This window comes from Vidua chalybeata, chromosome 8, assembly GCF_026979565.1.
Source record: "Vidua chalybeata isolate OUT-0048 chromosome 8, bVidCha1 merged haplotype, whole genome shotgun sequence".
Classification (NCBI taxonomy): Eukaryota; Metazoa; Chordata; class Aves; order Passeriformes; family Viduidae; genus Vidua; species Vidua chalybeata.
The window spans coordinates 5,509,568-5,530,741 of NC_071537.1; the positions used below are offsets into that span (position 1 = coordinate 5,509,568).

The 21,174-nt window shown below is 40.9% G+C and overlaps 1 protein-coding gene across 1 annotated transcript in view; it reads right to left on the bottom strand.

The window, feature by feature from the left end:
- The window catches only part of INPP5F (inositol polyphosphate-5-phosphatase F), a 40,851-nt gene extending 20,101 nt beyond the window's left edge, over window positions 1-20,750 (bottom strand). The window contains exons 1-4 of the mRNA XM_053949795.1: window positions 20,566-20,750; window positions 7,899-7,979; window positions 1,262-1,398; window positions 453-581 (exon numbers count right to left, since the gene is read on the bottom strand). Of these exons, the coding sequence (XP_053805770.1) occupies window positions 453-581; window positions 1,262-1,398; window positions 7,899-7,979; window positions 20,566-20,662 (444 nt within the window). The 5' untranslated portion in view covers window positions 20,663-20,750. The remainder of the gene's footprint in view (window positions 1-452; window positions 582-1,261; window positions 1,399-7,898; window positions 7,980-20,565) is intronic.
- Between the last annotated feature and the right edge of the window lie 424 nt (window positions 20,751-21,174).

Below are 21,174 nucleotides of genomic sequence, written 5' to 3' on the forward strand. Positions count from 1 at the left end.
ATAGGAGACAGCAGTCTGAGAAACATAATTCTAGTTTTAATAACTACTGTTTTGACTTCCTAATCCAAGTCATTATTGGTTAAAAGCAGTTAGATGAGATTGTACGGCATTCTCTGAGGAACCAGGCACCAAATTGTGTCCAATTCTCTATTATAAGAGATACTTATGCAAAGAAATTTATAGAAGTTTAGAACCTCACTAGAAGTTAATCCTAGTAAAAAAGAACTCTATTAGCAATTCTGCCAAAATTATGTAATTACAAAATGAAAAAAAAATAAAAATCACGGAAGAGCCACAGTTAAGTAATCAAAAAAATTAAACTGGGCATCAAGACAGTAGCTCCACATTCTGCAGTTTTTTTAATGTCTTTGTATTCCATTTGATAATCCATCAAAAGCTTTGAATTATGAACTCAACATATGAACAAAGAAGGAAACAGTAGAAAACTTTACCTTCTTTTTATTTGGAGCAGACACATTAGATTTAATTTGAGTAAGAGTCTTCAGCAGGAATTTTGTGTCATCTGGGGACTGTGTTATCTTCTCTGGCTTGTTTATCCCGAAATGGTGCTTTTTACAAAGCTAAAATAATGACATTGAATTAAAGCCAACATTTAAATACTCTTTTAAAAGTTCAAAGAAAACTGAAAGTCTACAAAAGCAAGATTTTGATGTCCACAAACCTAGGGGAGACACTGAAATTGAGGGGGAACCTGCAGGTGTCCATCTATAGCCTAATTCTCACTCTTCTATAAAAGGCATTTTCTCCTGTGATGTGAGACTCTGCCTCAATTTGACATGACTTGAGTACTCAGACTCCAACTTCCCACCCAAATTAAATTAGCACTACTCAGTTTTATTTTTGTTCCTTTATTCATTCTCTTTTGGGGAAAAAAAATAGCAACATTTTAAGTAAGGATTTCCCGTCAAGCCAAGTTATAGAATTAAGATTCCAAAATGGGATGAAAGCAAGAGAATCCATTAAAAAAATATACTTTCTCCTGGTTCAGGAAATCTTATTCTTGTGTGGTATTGCCAATGATCTTTATGAAATTTAGATATTATTTTGTTGCAATTTCCCTCCCCCACAGAACATGTGATTTCTGTTTTAAAAAATACTTTTTATCAACAAAATAGTATTTTAAAAAGCACAAAATATTCAAGACGTTTGCTTATACCAGGAAAAAAAAACAAGAGGCATTTGACTTTTATTTCAGTGAAGCAGGAGGGGGACAGTCAGAGTTCCTTGAGGATGGCCATACCTCCAGTTCCAGATCCTGAGGTTCTGTCTCAGAAAGTGGAATCACTGCAATCTTGGTTATTTTGCAAACCTCGTGATCTCCTGGAAGTTTGCCAATCAATGCTTTCTGACGAATTAAAAGCAGCCACCATGGTAAATCTGGGAAAAAAGAGATGAGTAGATGCTTTGTTTTGTCAGGAATATATTTTGATTAGTGTGCCATAAACCATTTGACTAGAAGAATCCAGTGAATGATGATTTGTTATTGTTGTGTTTTGTTATTATGCATTGCAATAAAATAAACAAAGACTTTAAAAGATTTATTCAGTCTCTAATATAAGGAGATTAACTATTCCACAGACTTACACCAAAGTAACCCCTGCTTCACCTACAGCAATTAACAATCTCTAGGATGAGGCACATTCCCACTGATGGCAGCACAATTTGAGAACAGCTGGAGCTCAGACAGCAAGTTAAGAATTTCCCTTTGTACCTCCTGTCATGTATCAAACAGCAAGACAGACACAGGTAACACCTGACTGCAAGATTCATGAGTGAAGAAATCTGATGAGCAAACGTGGACTGCACCACATAAAGCAGTTTACACGTGTTCAAAGGCTCATGACAGCATTCCTGAAGAGCATAAAGTGGTGGAGAAATTAGTGAGATAAAAATTAATGAAGATATTGGTGACAGGAGCATTCCAGACACATCCAGCCTACAGCACTTGCAGCTACAGCACCCACACTTTAATGAGACAGGGAAACACAGCAAATATTCCCACTGACTGCTGAGGAGTGCCTGGACATTCCCAGATTTCAATCCTTTGGCTAGAGCAGGGCATTCAGGAGTCAAAAGTTCTGTTAAGGGAGTTGGAAAAGGCAGAGAAAGTCCTAGAGACAAACATGCACATTCACTGCTTCTCCCAGCTGAGAAGCAGCCAACTGAGTTCAGCTGAAAAGGTGACAAAGACATAAAAAGCCTGCTGTGATAGACTTAAATATGCTCCCACACTTGTGATGGCAGAATGTGTCATGTATTGTGCCTCTGAATACGATCCACAGCCTTTGAAAAGTCTATTTAGCAGCTCTATAGCAAATACAAACCCTGTTCCCCTTGCTCAGTAAATTCTAAACAGTATTTTATCCTCTGAATGTTTAAGAAAAACACAGAAAACCCCAGCAGTTTCTTTTATCTAAAGAACAGGAATAGTCACTGCCAACAGACAACTGTGTGCTGTGACACTGCACTCCTCCCTTGAATTCTTGCATTACTGCCTTTAAAAAAAAGAGATATGTTTATGGTAGGTATTAAGAAGCCTTTAAAGATTTCAGATCCTCCTAACTACAGACATGCTGTGAGAGTCAGAGGGTGCCTCTCAAAAAGGCAGGAGGGGAAGGGGAATGAAGACAGGCACCACTTCTTTAATATGCATGGTCCTGTAAAGGGAGCCCTGTGCTGCTCCTGAACACTGCAGCAGAACCCTCATCTCTGCAGGATCAGACACCTCAGGTCAGGGGGGATCCCAGGGTGTCACCCTGATGGAGCAGAGTCAGCCCTGAGGCTGGAGCAGGGCTGTCACAAGAACAATCCAACCTGTCACACAAGCACAATCTCCTAAAACTGGTCAAAGGATACCAGATCAGGAGAGGAGAGTGACAGCAAATGGCACTCAGTGATCCTCAGTGGCCACAGGTGCTGAAGCAGCTCCTCTGTGCAGCTGTAGGGAACATGCCTTGGAGAACACCTGCCTTTGCCCCCACATCCCACCCAGCAGCCATGGGGAAAAGCAAGCTGAGGAAAATGACAGATTTTATGCAACAGCGAGAAGACCAATGAACAGGTTAAAAAAAATCCTTTTGCAAAGGAGAAGTTGAAATGCTGCCAAACCCACCATCAGCACATAAAAATGCCTATCAGTTCATCTGAAAAGATCTACCCTTTCTATGCTGATTTCTAGTAGGCAAACCCAGCAGTCTCTGAAAAGGCAGGGCAATCCAAGCTTTTACAACAGGGTGTCCAGGCAGGTATTCCTGCTGGGCAGTCCTATCATCTCATCTATTCTCATCTGCAGAAGGTTGGCCACACAATTTACTCCTAGGAGATCACCAGTGTATGTCAACAAACAAAACAGACACTCTTCTAACAAAGGCGACCATCCAGAGCTCCAGTGAATTAATCAGTAGGGTTCTGCTGGAGATTAGTGTAAGGTAAAGCAGATACACCACAGTAAAAAACTGGAAAAGGAAAAATCTCTCTGCCCAATCTTCCCCCTACCTATATTAACAAACCCTGGTAGCTGTAAAAAAGAACTTAAGAGCTTAATACTGACAAGTGAGTTGAGTATCCTTTGTCATTTTCAAAAAGGCACTGAAATGTCATCTTGGTGTACATTGCAAAACTCTTTGTATTATAGCCAGAGCCACAGAACATTGAAAGAAAACAGGAATTCCCCAGCAGATCAAAAGTAAACAGTCAAGAAGTGATTATGCAGATAAAGTATGCCCTGAAGTAAAGCTTCAACAATAGCCATAAAAGCAGCACATTATAATAGCCAGCAATATCTAAATAACTGAATCCCTAAATACAGAGAATGTGCTTCTGCAGTCAGGAGGAAAAAAACAGTTCCACAGATCAGTGACTGCCTGCTCCATGTGTGAGCTATGTGTGCACTGCAGAACAGGACAGCTGTATGCCACTCCAGAAAAGTGCACGTTTCAAGGCATCTCTCAGGATATAATGTTCATTTTCAGTGTTTTATGAACTAGGGCAGAGCAGATGGTGACAACTAGCTTGAAGTATTGCATCCAAAGGAAGCTATTACCTCTCATTCATCACTAAAATGGAAATTTACTCCTCTGTTGTTTCAACACTGTCAGCACAACGCTGCTGTTTTACTCTAACACTTCCCCAAGAATCTAGCATGCACTTTCCCCAAAATGCTTTTGCAGTAACTTTTCATAAACTGTACATGAGTTTATTACAAATGCTGCTTTCTGCATGGATTTTGATTTTAGCCAAGAAATTCTACGCTACCAATTTCATACATTTTGTTACTTGAACAACTTAAAAATTGGCTGCATGCAAAAGGAATGCTTTGGGTTGTTGACTGTATGAAATTCAGTTATATCTCAGTGAAGAGATTTCAGAACAGCCTGTAGTTTCTACCAAGATTCAGAGGCATGCTAACAAAAAAAAGCTGGGGATAAGGAAGGAAGAACTCCATTTCCCTCCTGTTTACAGAGTCTGTGGACTCTTGCCAGTAGCATTTAACCTGGGCCTTAATTAACCAGCACTGGGACACCCCAAATGAATCCAAGTACAGACTCTGCAGTGCACAGGGGGGTGCTTTGACCAAGAAACAGAAGAACCTGAGGCAGAAATGACTGTGTTAAGTGGCAATTGCTGGAACTGGTTCGGAAATCCAGCTTTGGTTATAGTCAGATATTGGACAACAAAATTAAATTATATAAAGGAGATACTTTATGCAAGAGATGTGTTTCCCTCTATATGGGAAGATTATGCAAAGACAATTTTAATGGTGCATCTTACCAAGAAAATGTTGCAGTACATCCTAAAACCATTTTCCTTTTATTCCCATTGTTACTCTGCATTTTCTTACAAGTTCTTTTGGAATGGGCCAGAAAAGAGTAGGCAATTAAATTCTTACATTCTGATATTCAACCAATGTTTTATTGTTCGGGTTTGAGTTCCCCACACACACACAAAAATAAAGTATCTGAATGTTTTAAGAAAATTCACTTTGGGGAAGAACAAAATATTGCTTTAAATAAATTTGAATCTCAAATATAAGTGTACAATTATGTTCAGAGGTACAACTGGCTCCCTCATGTCAAAAATTCTTTGAAGAATTAAAAAGTAAAGCATATAATATTGGCTAGCTGGTTTCTATGAGACAGCTTCCCTGTCACAGCAGCTTTCCTACAAATTCTCCTGTATGAGGCAAGCAATAAAACCAGCAAGATTAGGAGTAAATTAAAACCCATCCCTAGTTACAGCTGATTGGCAAGGGTATTCCAATGCTAAATTACAGACAGCCCATGACTGATTACAGGGATATTTCAAGGTCATCTTAGACAATTCCAGCATTCCTGCAATAAACAAATCTTTCAGAAACACATGAGGATCGATGACCAAGACATTCAAGTGCATACAGGCTTTGTCACAGCCCTAGAGTGCACTGGTAGCAACTCCAATACTTAAAAAGGCATTTGAAGTTCTCAGTGTTTGTGTGTGCCAAGGATTTTTAAAACCTCTTTTCAATAACAGCTGGTAACAAGGCTCTGAGCAGGACAAGCCCAAATTCACCAAATGACCTTCAAACTAATTTTTCTGATCCTGATAACCTGGGGGCAGGGAAGAAGAAATCAGAGCAGCAAGTCCTTTTGCAGGTCAGGCATTTCACCCAGCTCCTGCAGCACAGTTCTCCTGCTGAGCCTGGACAGAATTGCCATCCAGCAATGTAAAATATTTATACAACTTCTGCTGATAAAGTTTCCAGGTGACAAAGATTGATACAAGAATAAGTAATGAAGACAGGTTACTGTTACAGACTGCTAGATGATTCAGCCTGAGGATAACAAGCCACACTTGAATATGATCAAGTAGGAGTTCATTGAAAATAGCAGGTTTGAGGAGAGAGCTGTGTGAGACACCTCAGTCAGCCCTCTCCTTGTCACTGCAGCCTGATGGATGACACTCATCAGGAAATGGCACCAAATTCCAGGAGCTCTCAAAAGAAAAGTAACGATAAATAGCTGGAGGCTGTTTTTTTTTCAGATATTTAATAGTAGAAAACAAGACACCATTTATAGGACAGTTGCATCACTAAACAGCAGAATACCTACAACAAAAAAGAAAGGATGAACAGTCTGTGATGGTGTCATCTGAACAAGGCAGAGACAAAAGGAAACACTTCCACAGACCTAAGGAGAAGCTGAGTGGAATGCCTGGATGAGCTTAATTGATTCAGTAGCTCTATAGGACACATGGAAAGAAGAGATATCAGTCTTATTACCTGATAATCTTAATTTACCTGACAACAGCAAGATGACACCTGTTGAAGTATCACACTCTGGGAAAGTTTCAACTCAGATTTCATAAGCAGAGGAAGCAGCTCACAATAAACACACATGCAAAGATCTCCAGTTGCCACAACATACTAAAAAACCTTCCAGAAAGCATTTGAGGTCTCCCTTTTCCAAGGCCTTTATAACTAGACTCCCTAGAGAGAAGGGGGGGAGAAGGCTTTTGTGTACCCAAGGGCCTGGTTTTAAAACACCACACCCCCCACAAACACAAAAAACATGTGTCAAAACCAATCACTGAGCACTTTCCCACAGCAGAAAAAGCTCATTACTGGAGTTTAGCCATCATTCTTCATGGACAGCACATGCTGACCAGCACAGACAACCTGGATGAAGAGAAAAAGTGAGACTGCACAATCTGAACCACTTCATATGACCAGATCTGAAAAAGGGTGGGAATAAATCTGGAGAATGAGCACAGACAAAAATATCAGGTGAATTCAAAGAAGATGAAGTGATGTGACTAGGAGGAGGACATGACCATGAACTTCATGGAGAGGTGGGCTCTAAACTATTACTCCCAGAAACAGGACCAGGGGTCACAGTACCTGTGGAGCCACAGTAATTCCTAGGATTTATCTGCCCTACACTCATGCCAGGGTGTCCCAGTCCCTGTCCTCCATCCCATTATTGCCACCCTGAGCAATCTGTTTCTATTCAAGGGACTACAAATATCTGATCCATCTCAGCATTTAATCCATCCTGCCCTCCTGGAACACACTTGAAACTTTACCTGTATTGATCATATTGCCAGGCACTACTTTAAATGCAGGGACTCACAAAAACAATGCCACACAGCAAGGCTTTATGGCCACCTTTCCACCTGCAGGTAAATAGACAGCCAGAGCTCTACTGGCAGAGGTATCTTGCTGGACAAAGCTGGTATATATCAAAATAAATACTTATTATGGCTTCAGGAATTTGAAGCTGATAAAGCTGCAGGAGTACTGAGTTTATTTTACAGGAACACGTTACTACTATCAGTTAGAGACAAGCTTATCATTAAAATAACAATGAATTCTACACCTGCTTGAGTTTCATAGTTCTGCCATTTGACTGCAAGCAAGTTTAAGTGTTTCTCTTACTTTCAAATATTCCTCTACCAAGGCAGCAATTATTATTCAGGTTTTTATATAGCATTGAGAATTCAGGCCTTATACTTCCGTGAAAGCTTCCTTTATTAGTTTTTGCACTGTACCACAGGAGAACAACAGGAATCTCCTTGAAAGGATTATTCCAAAAGATTTGAGAATTTTATAAATCTCACATGGAGGTTCAAATAGAACTTCAAATACAAGTTTCTACTATTTGTGAATGCAGGTCTCTATTTTTATAAGACAGTGCCAAATCACAATACATTCACTGGAGAGCAGAGTGAATTTGCATGTGCAGCTATAATAGAATGACTTTGACAAGTCCATTTGGGGAGTGCTCCTCCACAGCAAAGAACACTACATCGTTCCACTGGAGCTGTGCAGGATCATTTGTAATGTCACAGAACTTCAGAAGTAAACAAATAAAACCCCCAGCAGCAGAGAGCAAAGCACATACCTGTGTGAAGCTGGACTTTCCCAATGACTCCCTCTACCAGGCCCAGACAAATGGGATTCCAAGCCAAAAGAAGATCAGTGGCTGCAAAAAAGAACAAAGTTCCTGTTTTTAAACAGTAAACCAAACAGGACAATTAAACTGAACAGTCACTCTTTCCACTTTCCCCACCTTAGAGGGTAGAAAATATAAAACAATTCCAGCAATAATAAGATGATGTACACATCCAATTTTGCTTGCTACCAAGCAGGTATGAAAAAATGACTACGTTCCCAACATAAAGCCCTACCACAGATATTTTCCACATTTCTGAGGGGCAGTAATTAAATTTAATGGAGGCTTAATTCTTCTCATATCCACTAGAATTTTTCACGTAAGCAAAATTTTACATGGCTGTAGTGAAACTGAATAGAGGTCACTGAGTTAGCAGCACAGCTTCAAAACCCAGCAGATGTTGACTTTCATCCCCAGCTCCCTCCCATTTGTATCCAATTACTATTACTTTCACATCCTCTTTCTATAAACACACACACACACACTTCCTCTTCTGTTAAAACACTCTCCACAAGTACATGGAATATCAAAGCACACAAAGTTAAGGTTTAGGTTTCTAGTTCTCCTACTCTTAACAAATTCCAGTGAACCACATAGGAAGCAGAAGAGAAAGCAAGAAGAAAATTAGTTTCTAACTGTGGTGCAGTACCTGTTCAAGGATTTGAGAGTGGGGGAAAGAAAGAAATTCCTAATTCAAATATTTATAGTGAAAACAAATACTTAAAAGCAAATATCTGTGTAGGAGAGAAAAATCTCAGAGGAGAAGAGGTTTTTCTATAACGTTTGTTATTATTTACCAAAACACACTTGTTCCAAGGTAAAAAGAGCTTCTCCACTTTTAACATCCAAACAAATTTAATATCTTAGCTATTGGTGTAAGTAGATGAACATTTGAAAGAACAAACTCACAAAAGAGTATAAATCATCTAAATAAACAAACTTTATCTACAATACCTTCATTTCTTCTTGTAAAACTGAGATCTGCAGGTGACAACTAATAGTATGATTTTTTTTTTACACCCTTGTTTTAAAACACCGAATCCTCCTTGAAACATTTGTAATTGAGGCCTTGATATTCCAAGAACACACATATTAAAAGTACTAGATTCAGCTATTTTCCTCATTAAATACAAGCATTTCCATGAGCTACAATAGAAACAGTTGCAGTCAGGGTAGATCTGGAATAAACTCATTAAATGGGATAGATCACACATGCCTGGACACTGATAAGCAAGAACTAAAAGCCTACAGTAGCAGAATTTAAAGCAATGTTTGCAGCAGCATGCAGGGCTGCAATTAATGTGTGTAACCATGCTGGACCAAATTCCTGTTTCTTCCTTCCTCTGGACAGTGACTTGAGCTGCACAGAACCTCATGTGAATAATGGCAGAATCAAATGAACTTCCCTGGGAGACTAACACAGCTGAGCATCAGGAAATCAGTGACAGTGGGTATGAGAGGTTTGATGTGCCCTCAATCCCTGCTGAAGCACCTGAACACATCTTGGATCCTCTGGCACATTTGTGCTCATACAGCACAAGTTCTAGAACAGCCTGAGCTCAGTTTCACTCCAAATAACGCACAGGAGAATCTCAGTGCCGAGTGGGAAATCTGCACTAGCAGCAAAGAGCAGTGTAGGCAGCCTCCCTCACTCCCAAACCTTCCACCTTCTTTCCCAGTTTTGTCTAAACCCTGGGACCCTTCTACAGCTGCATTGTCTCACACTTCATCTACTTATTGCCATCTTTGAATTTATCTTTGAAATTTGTTTTATCTTTGAATTTGAAATTTGAATTTAGCCTTAAATTCCTATTTCCACCAGCCAGTGATATCAATTAGCAAACAAAGCCAGACACAGGAGGAATTTAAAGAACCAAATCAATGAACCAAACCATAAACCTAGTAATCTAGAAGATATTCTATGTCTTTCTAAAACTCTGATTTCCTGCTCTGATAAAGTATTAGCAAGAAAACCTCACTTGCTATCCAGAGCCTTCCTCTAGGAGTTTACAAGAGATGAAAAAAATGAGTAAACAAGATTTTGTTTTAATTAGAGGAATAAGGAAACATTTTAGACCTGCCTGTAAAAGGACATAAGAAAACAGAACATCTTACACAGATGTTTTATTACTCTTGTGGGTTCCTCTGAGAGAGGCAGCACCAAAAAAATCCAAGCCTTCTACAGGAATCCTACTACCCCAGCAGCAGAGACACAATGAGAAATGGCTCTAAACTTTAAGCACAGACAAGCTTTGGAAAAAAAGAGAATGCATTTGGAATCAAATGCATATTGCACTTTCAGAGTTTAAAGGCAGCAAATACAGATCCACCAGCTGGGCAGCACTGTCAGTGTGATTATCAAGCTACCCATGGTAAAAGGCTGACTGCTTGAAGAAAATTTTCCATGGGGAAGGCAGGGCATGTGGGAAAAAAAGACATATTTAGCAATATATGAGGGGATTACCATGTTTTTTTCAGTGATGCAAAGAAGCCTTACAGGAGAAATGCTTGTAGACTGTGAAAAAACATCAGTGGTGGAATCACACTGACTTCCTTTTGGTGACAGCATCACTAAATTTGGGTTTCTTACACTATTTCTAGAGAATATTCTATAGGAAAGTATGTGTGACAGCACAGAGGCAAGGCAGTTTTTTAAAACTAAATAAAGCATATCTGGTTCCAACCTGATTGGAACTTTGTTATTGGTTAAAATTCAGTTTCCTGTGTGACAACCATAGCTCAGAGCCAACACCCAATCATGCTGAATAAATATCATTACAGTAAATACCAATATGAATCTCTTGCTCCTGCTAAGTGCACTCTGGAAGTAAGAAATGGATGAACCAAACAAAATAAAGGTTTAAATATAATTTCCCCCCCCCATCCCTAAAGATGGGCTTTCATGCTGTTGCCTCCAACTTTTGTCTAACACTAAAATTGATCAAGACTGTTTCCTTGCAGCCATTTGGGAAAACTGGCAGCAGCAATCTCCAGTCACTATCTTGAAAATTATAACCACTCTATATTTAAAATCATTACATAAGCAAAGATTCAGAGATCCAAGAATGATAACTGCAAGCCTGCAGATATAAGTATTTAACTGTATTATATTTTACATAATTTATGAGGTAGTCTAAGATGGTAGACAGTGCTACATGCTACAGAAGTTATCCACATCCTTTTGAAGTCATAACAATAACCATACAAAACAAAAGTGAAAATGTTCCATTCAAAGTTTTACAGGTAGCATACATGAGACCTGGCCACATTTGACTGCTGAATGCTGAAAGAACTCATGACAAACTTGATTCTTTTCTATTTTTTAAAGAAATGCCTATCAGTAAGAATTAGCCACCACAAGGCTCCGTCAAAGGAAACTCTGAACTTTCCTTACAGACAAAACAGACAATGTTTTGAGATATAATGTGAAATACAACTTATCAATAGTCACTTGTTTCCCCACACAAACTTCACTTCCTATAAATGTCATACTAATCCTCCTTTAAACCTCACAGAGCCAGGAATAAAGACTTATCAGCTTTAAACTGCAACACAGTGATGTTGAAACAAACTTCTTACAGTATTGTGCTGATGATAAAAAAGCAGTGTCAAAACAGTCATTGTCCCTGAAAGTAGAAAGTCAGAAGCTGTGTCCAGAAAGATATAAGATATCTCACTGTGAGCATGAGATGAGTCCCATGGAAGATCTTCCCTGACTTGAGGAATTCTCTGCTGTCCTCAGTGTGTTTAAATTTGAGAGAACTGCCAGTGTTTGACAGGCCTTAACACTCTGATGTATACACTTGCTCACCAAGTTTCCATCCTGAAGTACAAAATTGCTCATTCCTTCCCTTACCCTACTAAATAAATTCAAGCTATTGAAACAAATGTTGGGTTTTTTTGCTGATTCCTGTCAGAGATAAATGACCACTGCAATGCATTTACCATTCACAGTGATTGTATCAGCATTCAGTTGCAGCAGAAGTTCTGTCACAATTTCAGAACAAAACCAGCTTTGATGTCACTTCCACCACCACCAGCACCACCCTCAGAGCTCACCAGCAGTGATGCAGAGCCATGCAGCACCAGATAAAGTCTCTTTAATTCTTTATGTTTACACAAACATAACCCTGATAAAGGTGATACAAAAGCAACTTGGAAGAGCATCAAAACCCAAAACTGCTTTCTGGCTCTTCCTGCAGTCTACCACCAGCTGAACTGATCCAAGGTCAGGCACAAACTCTGATAAGAAAACAAACCATTGCTTTGGGATAAACCACTTGCTCAACACAGAACGGCTGGAGGCAAGGCTGGGGAGGAAGGCTGGCAGCTTCCTCTGGAGAAGGCAGGAAGAAAAGAAGATTTAATTTGTTATCACCTGCAGCCAGCCCCTACTGCCTGGTTCAATCCATTGAGTAGCTGTAATTGTTTCTCTTCCAACCCTGCTGCAGTTCAGAGGGCAGACACACACCTCTCATCTCCCTCGCTGCTGGCATTTGGGAGTGAACCTCAGCTAGGAAGTTTCCTGACCGTGTACTCAATACAAAACATACACATCCTCACTGGATTGCCTTCAGGTTACACCTAAGTGTACCAGCATGGACATGCATGTGTCAATTCTCAAAAAATCTTCCTGGAGTCTGACAGAGCACTAATTCTCCATCATTTTCACCACTCAATACAAGTCATAGATATTTATATAGAAAAAATAAAAGCAGAATGACTCACTATGTACAGCCAAAATAAATCATGCAGCTCTGCTAATGTAAATTTTAACACCAGAGGTGTTAATTTTCAGGAAGAAGCTTCAATATTTTAAAATAGATTTCAGGGGTTTTTTTCCCTTTAAATTGCATCTGCTTTAGATCAAAAACAACTGCAAGACTTTATTATTAGCATTATTTGACCTTTATGACCTCCTGTGGCTTTTCAAAAGAAGTCTGCTTCCAAGTTCCAATTCATCTTTGAATAGTGTTCTGGAATTTTAGCCAGGATTAAGAGATTACAAATTAACTGGGAAGACTTAAGAATATAAAGTTGAACTTCTTTCTCTTGGAGGAAATAAAGTACTACTTATGCAAATAAAACTTAGGCTAATTGAGTTTTCTTTTCAACACTGATTTCTAAAACTGTATTTAAGCTATTTGCAGAAAGATGAAGCATTAAGACATTGAGTATTACAAGCTCTTAATTGTTGTGAAGTGTTAATTTACTTATATGTTCTCCTCCAAATTTTAAATAAGTTATCCCTTCAGGTAATCACCTGTTTCATTGGGACACTTCCCTTCAGTATCTCAGCATTAAAAGAGATGAACACAAATGGGTCAAGTACAATTTAGTGACAGATTTAAAGCAGTGGGGATGGCAGCACACAATAATAGACATTTATAGTGCTGCTGCCAAAGCAGGATGCAAGTCCCAGAGAAAGCAACTAACAAAAATGAATCCCTACTACTCATCTTGATAAATAAATACTTCTTTATATTCTGGTGCAGTCAGAAAATCCCTTGAGTCACCAGGCATTGCTTGGGAAACTGGAAAACATATGGAAAGTGTTCAGTTGTCTGGAGAGCGTCCAGTGTTACATGGAATTGCACAAGGAACCCCTGTGCTGGAAGTGGAAACAAACTGCTGTCACCAGTGTTTGCTCCAAACAGAGTCTGACCCTGTGCATCAGTGGCCTGCAAACTTCTTTATCAAATGCCACACCAAGAAAAACAAAATTAGCACATATCCCAAATATGTATATTTATTTGTCCAGCAGAACAGTAAATAATTTTTATTGCATGTATAATAAAACATACAAATGATAAGAGGTTTTTAATGGGTGAAATACACGTTATTTTCAAACAGTGTTTATTTTTATTAATGGTACAAAGTATTTTCTTCCTGCACCCCCAGTGGACTGCCTTGAGCACCCACAAGCTGTGTGCACCCCACTGCAGAGACCACTGATGGCTAAATATCTGCAACAAGCTGTGATGTTCATCTCAACCCTTTGAGATAAGAATCAGCTCCTCACATCCCTTCCACAAACCTGTAAATACCACTCAGAAAACCACCCAGCAGGGACTCTTAAAATGCAAATAAGTGCCAAGCCACTGGAGCTCAGAGGGCTGGTTTTTTGCTTGGTTGGTTTGGCTTTTTTTTTTTTTTTTCTTTTTAACTTTAGATCTTCCTTTTATTCTTCACATTGCTGAACTCTGTTAGCAAACATTTTCTCAGAAGTAAAACAGAAAAGGAAAAAATCTCTTTTATCCTTCCAAAAGCAACAACTCTGCACTAATTAATATTATTCCACACCAACACACATTTATCCCCATTTTTAGCTGGTATTTCAACAAAGCTCAAGTTGTTTGAGGATATATCCTTAAAGCTAAGAAAGCAGTAGGTTGTCCGCATTTTTAAAATCCTATTTACTCTGCAAGAAGGAAACTATCAATCAGGCAGGAGAAAGATTTTATTCAAACCTACTTACAAAACTGACAGCTTAAACACTATGTTCACTCATTCTGAAGACTGTCTATTAAAAGTTTGCTCAGCTACAGCTATACAGAAAGAGCACAAGAAAGCTATTCTACGCTCAAAAAATTAAAATATAAACATTTACTGAGCAAAAGGATTTCACAATTATGGAAATCAGTTTGTTTTACTAATCACTGAGCTGACTTATGCTAATGCTCCTTAAGAGCCATGAGAGAATTACAGTGTGAGCCAAGTTGAAGCAAGGTAAAGTTTTCCCTCACTGTCACCTGTTCTTCTGATGCCATAATTAACCTTCCTCTCTGAGTGTCCAATAATCAGTCTCAAAGCACAAGAAGAGTTATGGATTGGAAACAACCATTTCTAACACTAAATATGGGGGGTTATACTCAAAAATTTGGCATGTGTTTCAGGAACAGACAGGATTTCCAGCCATTACATTACCTCCCCCTCCAATATTACTCCCTTTGGTTTTTTTTTTTTTTAAACCGCTGGGGACAATTTGACTACTCAGACAACAAGCAGCAATGTATTATTTAAATGTTCCTGGAAGGCATGCAAATATAGGGAAACTCTTAACCATCATCCATATGTGCAAAAGTTGCTGGTTTTCCTTAACTGAGAAACAGACAAGAAAAAAACCTAAAATATAGCAATTAATGACAGACCAGCGTATTTCCCATTTACATCTTAGGCAAGGTCATTTACTTTTAAATTTGGCTTAGAATTCTGTTTTCCAGTTCAAAGCATGTTCAAGGGCCTTGTTCTCAGTGTTTCAGAGACTCAGCAAACACTGCTCCAGGGCTCTATTCAAGTAAGATTTCTGCCTTAAAAGGAAAACCTCAGTGTTCAAGTGCTATTTCATTCATTTGGGTTCAGCTTTTCAGGAAAAAAGTCCTCTCCCAGTTTTTATTGGGGAAGATGTGTGGAGCAAGAAAATACAACTGATGATTAAGTATTAATATTCCTGTTTACCAAAGCCAAGCTTTAATAAAAAACAGTTTCTGCACTATTTCCAAATTCTTCCTCTAGGTACACAACCAATAATTTCTCCTCTTCTTGATACTCCACTCCCATTACTTTATTTTCTATCCCATTCCAATCCGCAACAGTTGTTTTGAAAGAACACAAGCAGCACATCAAACAAGTGGCTGTCTTGTCCTGCAGTTCAGAGTTTAAAACTTAAAATCACAAAAGTTTTCATGTTTCCTTACACATAGAGCTGAAATATCACCCACACCATTAAACTGTAAAACAACCTAACAAGAAGAACAGTGTTCTCATGAAAAAACCACAAGCCCTTGGTACAGATGCAGACCTTTCTTAATTGAAATCAGTTCTAAATATTGAAATTATCAGTATCTAAATATTGAAAAATTGAAATCTGTTCTAAATATTTTAGCTACAGTTAGTCTGCAATTTCCTATTCAATATTTAGTTAATACTAACTCATGAGATCAAAGATGAGTCACCTCTGCCAGCAAACTACAATCCACAGAAATCCACTTGAATTAGATTTATTTTAATTCCAGGAAAAAAAAAAAAAAAAAAAAAAAAAAAAAAGAACCAGCAACACCAGAATATCAAGATATGAAACTTTAGGAGTTTTTCCTGTATTTAAAACCTCAGGTCATTTCAGCATGGACAGGAATTCCAAGAAATATACACATCTAAGTTAGGACAAGTTTGGCATTTTTAGAACTCTTCACAGAAGGAAAAGGAGGGAAGAAAAAAAAAAAAAAAAAGAGAGGGGAACACCCTTGTCATATTCAACTCATCACCTGCTAAGACTCAACAGGAAAGTAAAGAAACACCTCACCTCAAGGTGTATTTAATTCTCACCAGGCTAGGCTTTAACACACTATCAACCCACTTAAGCCTCAGTTTTAGGTTTACTATGTCTTATAAAAAGAACCATGGATGGAATTACAAAGTAGATTTTACTTATAAAAGGTAGAAAATAATTTCTCTCTGATAAATATATAGGAAGATCTCACCTCAGAGTCCGGAGCTAAAACAGTGACTAATGTATGCAATGTTTAATCAGAGGAAGGACATAGAGCAGCCCAGCCCACTCCCCTGGTCCCCTCTGTTCTCTTTCACAAGAAGACAAAAGCAGCCACAGGGACCCAAGTGCTGCAGATTTGTTCAGCCTACATCCTCGCTGGGTTGCAGCTAATGCAGATCAGGTCTGACATCTGGTTTGTCACAAGTACGTGGTGCTGACAACCAAGAGAGAGGAGGGAACAGAGGAACAGAATGAGCAAGCAAGGGTGAGAAACAGTGCAGTACCCACTGCAGCTCAAAAGGTGTCAAAAAACAGCTTGAGGTTCCTTCTGAAGTAACTTGAAATCCTAAAGCTCCAGCCTCCTGTGGAATTCATTTCCCAGAATAGATAGGCAGTTTCCAAGACATACTACTGAAATTGAGGAAGGCAGTTTTGTATGAAATAACTCAGCAGCATGACTTCACACTCAGGCTGTCACCCCTCAGAGCCATGTCTAGGACTGCTCTGCAGACTTCAACTTAGCAATACAGGTTTTGGTGGCAGTGGCATCACTCCTTACACCATTCATTAGCTCAAAGCCTCCACTTGAGCACTTCCAGGCTTCCACAAAGGAACTGCTCTCCCTCCTCCAGTCTAGAGCCATGAAGAGCAGCTCAGGAATTCTGACAAGTCATTTCTACATGACTCCTGCAATGCCTTTGAGGAGTAAGGCAAGCACTTGGAATATTAGATGGCCTTATGATTTGTGATTCAGAGATGATGTCACACTATCAGACTAAGACACCTAACCTGAAATGTGTCCCCTGCTACTCTGAAAATACTGTTTGGTAACACATCCCTCACTGAAAGTATTTAAAGTGCATTGCTTCAGTCGCTGACTCACAACCATTTTCAACATATGAAAATGAACACTGTAACAATAAATTCCTAAAATGTTTGTTTGAAACAAACAAATGCTCATCTGCCTCTAGTTTACAGTTCCAGAGGTAAAACACAGCTTAACCCATCTTACTCTTGCAGAGGCAATGGAGTCTTTGAGCATGACATCCCCAAAAACTGGGTTAGATTAATCCCAATCTGTGTATCCCTCAAAAGATTTTGTAGGGTTTTTTTTTTTTTTCTCTAGAGCAATGGGAATCAGCACAATTACAAGAAATAGTTTTAGTAGCAACTGTTCCCAATCTTATTTGACATTACTGCCTGGAGTATTATCAAGGCCAGCACAATGATAATAAAAGGTTTACACCATAACTACTGCTTTTAAAAAATGGTGAGAAGAATTCAGGGTCTTCAACACTTTTTATCCTTTACACACACATATATGTGTATACATACGCAAATATAAACACAATTTATACAAACACCATTAATAAAGGAATATTTCTAATCTGTGTATAGTTACTAGTCAGGAGCAGCCACACAAAGCATAAACAAAGTATTCCAAGAGTGAAATCCTGACCAAGACCTGATGTAAGTCATTTAAGGCGTGGTTGAACAGCACATGTTTTTTAACTACACTGAAAAATGTACATTCTCAATAGTCAAATTATTAAAAAAAAAGTCTGTGATGCCAAAGTGATTCATGGATTTCCTGCAGGTGACTCATTAGTGCTTTCACTTTAGAGAATAAAAAAAACAGAAACATCTTGTAAACACAGGCTGACATCCTTCAAACGAGGGCCAACCTCAGCCTTTGCTTATGGCAAATATTTACCAAGATTATTTGCCTCTTTTTTTTTTATTCAAGCTGTTATCTCCATGATTCAAAGAGGTCAGAAATACAGCTCTCAATATTGGCATATTTCTGAACAATGCCTTTATAGTTGAGGGAGGACAGTACTTTAAAGCTTAGCATCAGTTTTTTAGATTCAGACCTACCCTCTCAAGTAATGATTTGCAACATTTACCAGTATTATCTATTTCAACCCATGAATGAGCAAAGATTAATTCAGAGCAGCCTCTGTGAGACAGAATTTTTAAAACCAAGGCCTCCAAAACCAAGCAGAGACACACAGCCAGATCACAGCCTTTTGACAGCTTATTAAACATGTCAATGAACACAAGTTATGACTTTGTTGTTTTTTTTTTAACACGGCAGTGACTCATCACACAGAAATCCATTTACTCATTTCCGGGAATGAAATTGGCCTCAATAATAAATGTTCAAATGTAATAAAATTGCAAACTTGAGCATATGCAGTTTTGTCTTAATACAAGAAAGAGCTATTGATCCAAGAAACACTTCCTGTGAGAGAACTGTTTCTTTCTTGGGCTTACTTTCAACCTGCTAAGGTATTTCATTTCACAGACCTGGAGTCCACTGTCAAGAAGATGATCCACAGAAAGGGCTGGAAAAACAAAGCTGCAAACACATGGAAATGGGAAAGCACTGCTAACAATTGAAAGTTTCAAGCAGGCCAGGGGATTTCAATATCACATTACCTTTCATTAATCTGCAGGTCACACACAATAGGGATCACATGGAAACTGCCTGAAAATGCAGAGGCAGGCAAAGGACAAAATGCTGCTGGAACAGCAGGCAGACAAACTGCTGGGCACTGGCAAAGCCTCCAGGAGGTTAAGGGACACCAAGAAAAAACACAGCAATGGCTGCATGAAAGCAAGGCATTGATGCTTTTAAAACTTAAAAGTTATCAAACACTAATCTCCAGAACTACAGGTCACTAGTTGGTGTTTTAATTACTGTGGGTCAAGGAAGAGCTTTCAGCCCAGGCAGATGGCTATAACCATCACAAACCTAGACCTGAGAGGTTTTCTCCCCTGTGAAAGCACACTTTTCACTGACTAGCAGTACTGTCTGCTAGCTTAACACCAATTATTTTGTAAGGTCACTTGCAAATCAAAGTATTGCTGTGAAGTTGATGGACAAGAATTAGTCACGCTAACTTGACACAGATTGCAATTTTATCTAAGAGACACAAACAGATTGTGCTGGGAAGACACAACTCAAGGATGAAAACATAACAAGAAAGTGCAGTATGAAAAACAGTTATTTGAAAAAAACACAGATAACAACGGTATTTGATGTTTATGTTTAAAGCTTGTCCAGCCTTTCACAGAAGCTCATAAAGTCTGCTGTGCTCAGATAGCCAACCTGGTCATACACACATTTAGCCACCGTTTTTGGCGTAAGACAGATCCCAGTTTTAGAAAGCTGTAACATCTGTGCAGCCTACCACACGTTTGGTGAAACACCCAGCTACTCAGAGTTTCTTTCTCATACAAGCAGGGTCAGCGTGATCCTTTACATCAAAGCTACATATTAGAATCACAGAGAACGACGAAAACTCTTAGAATGGTCTGGCTTGAAAGGGAGCTTAGAGACCATCTCGTTCCAACCTCCTGCCACGGGCAGGGAGCACACATTACACACAAAGCAAGGGTGGCGTTTTATTTTAGAGACGCCTTTACTCCTAGGTAGGACAGGATAATTACCATCCTTTCAAAATTCGCTTTTACACAACTCCAGCTCAATTTTTGTTCACGCTGCCTTCCCTTCAGTCTTACATTAATACACAGCGGCGCTCTGTGTGACTGCCACTTGCACTGAAGAATTCAGAAGCACTTTAGAAGCCACAGAATCACAGAACGTCAAAGGGTTGGAATGGACCCTACAGATCACCCAGTCCCTACCCAGTGCAGCCACCTGCTTAATTTCTCCTGGACGAGGCGACCCCGGGACGCATCTGCCCCAAGACGCAATGCCCGCGCACCGGGAGCATCCCTTACATAAGGCTGACACCAGCCCCACACGGCCCCTCGGCGCAGCGGTGCTCCCCGGGGATGACCGGCTGCCTCTGGCCGCCGGCACCTACCGGGGTCACAGCGGGCGCGGAGCCTCTCCCCGCTGCTTTATTTGCGGGGAAGCAGCCGCACGGAGAGGCACGGCAGCGCCAGCCGGGACACCGGGACACGCGTGACCTCCCGCGGCCCGGGGCAGCTCCTGCCAGCGGCGGGGCGATGGGCAGCGCTACCGAACCTCCGCGGCACGGCCGGGGACACCGCGCCGGCCCCGCCGCCCCCCGCCCGGCCCCGGCGCTCGGGCGGGTCCCGGCCCGCCCCTTCCCCGCGCAAGGCGGCGGGCGCGGCCGCGGGGGGTCTCACCGGCTCGCAGCTGCAGGCTGCCGTCCCTCCGGCTGCACCACAGCGCCCGCTCCCCGCTCTGCAGGATGTAGTGGTCCTTGGCTTGGAACAGCTCCATGCTCGCACGCCGGGAGCCGCCGGGAGCGAGGGACGGAGGGCGGCAGGGGAGGAAGGGGAGGAAGGGGCGCTCCCGCCGCTCCCGCCGCCGCGCGCGGCCCCGGGGCGGAAGGGGGAATGGCCGGCACGGGGGCGCGCGCTCCCGAGCGGCCGCGCGCGGGCGCGCGCGCGCTGCCCCAGAGCCGGAGCGCGAGCGGGCGCGAGCTCGGGTTCCGCTCCCGCCGCCGCACGTGACAGCGCGCGGCCCCGCCCCGCGCGCGCTTAAAGGGGCAGAGCAGGGGGCGGGGCCCGAGGGGGCGGGACCTGCGGGGGGCGGGGCTGAGCCCCGACCCTGCCCGGCGGCCCCCGGAGGTCGTGCGGCCGCTTCCCCTCAGCCCCCTCTCCTCAGCCCGCTTCCCTCAGATTGGCTCTACTCAGCCCTTTCCCCTCAGCCCCCTCTCCTCAGCCCGGCTTCCCTCAGATCGGCTCTCCTCAGCCCTTTCCCCTCAGCCCCCTCTCCTCAGCCCGCTTCCC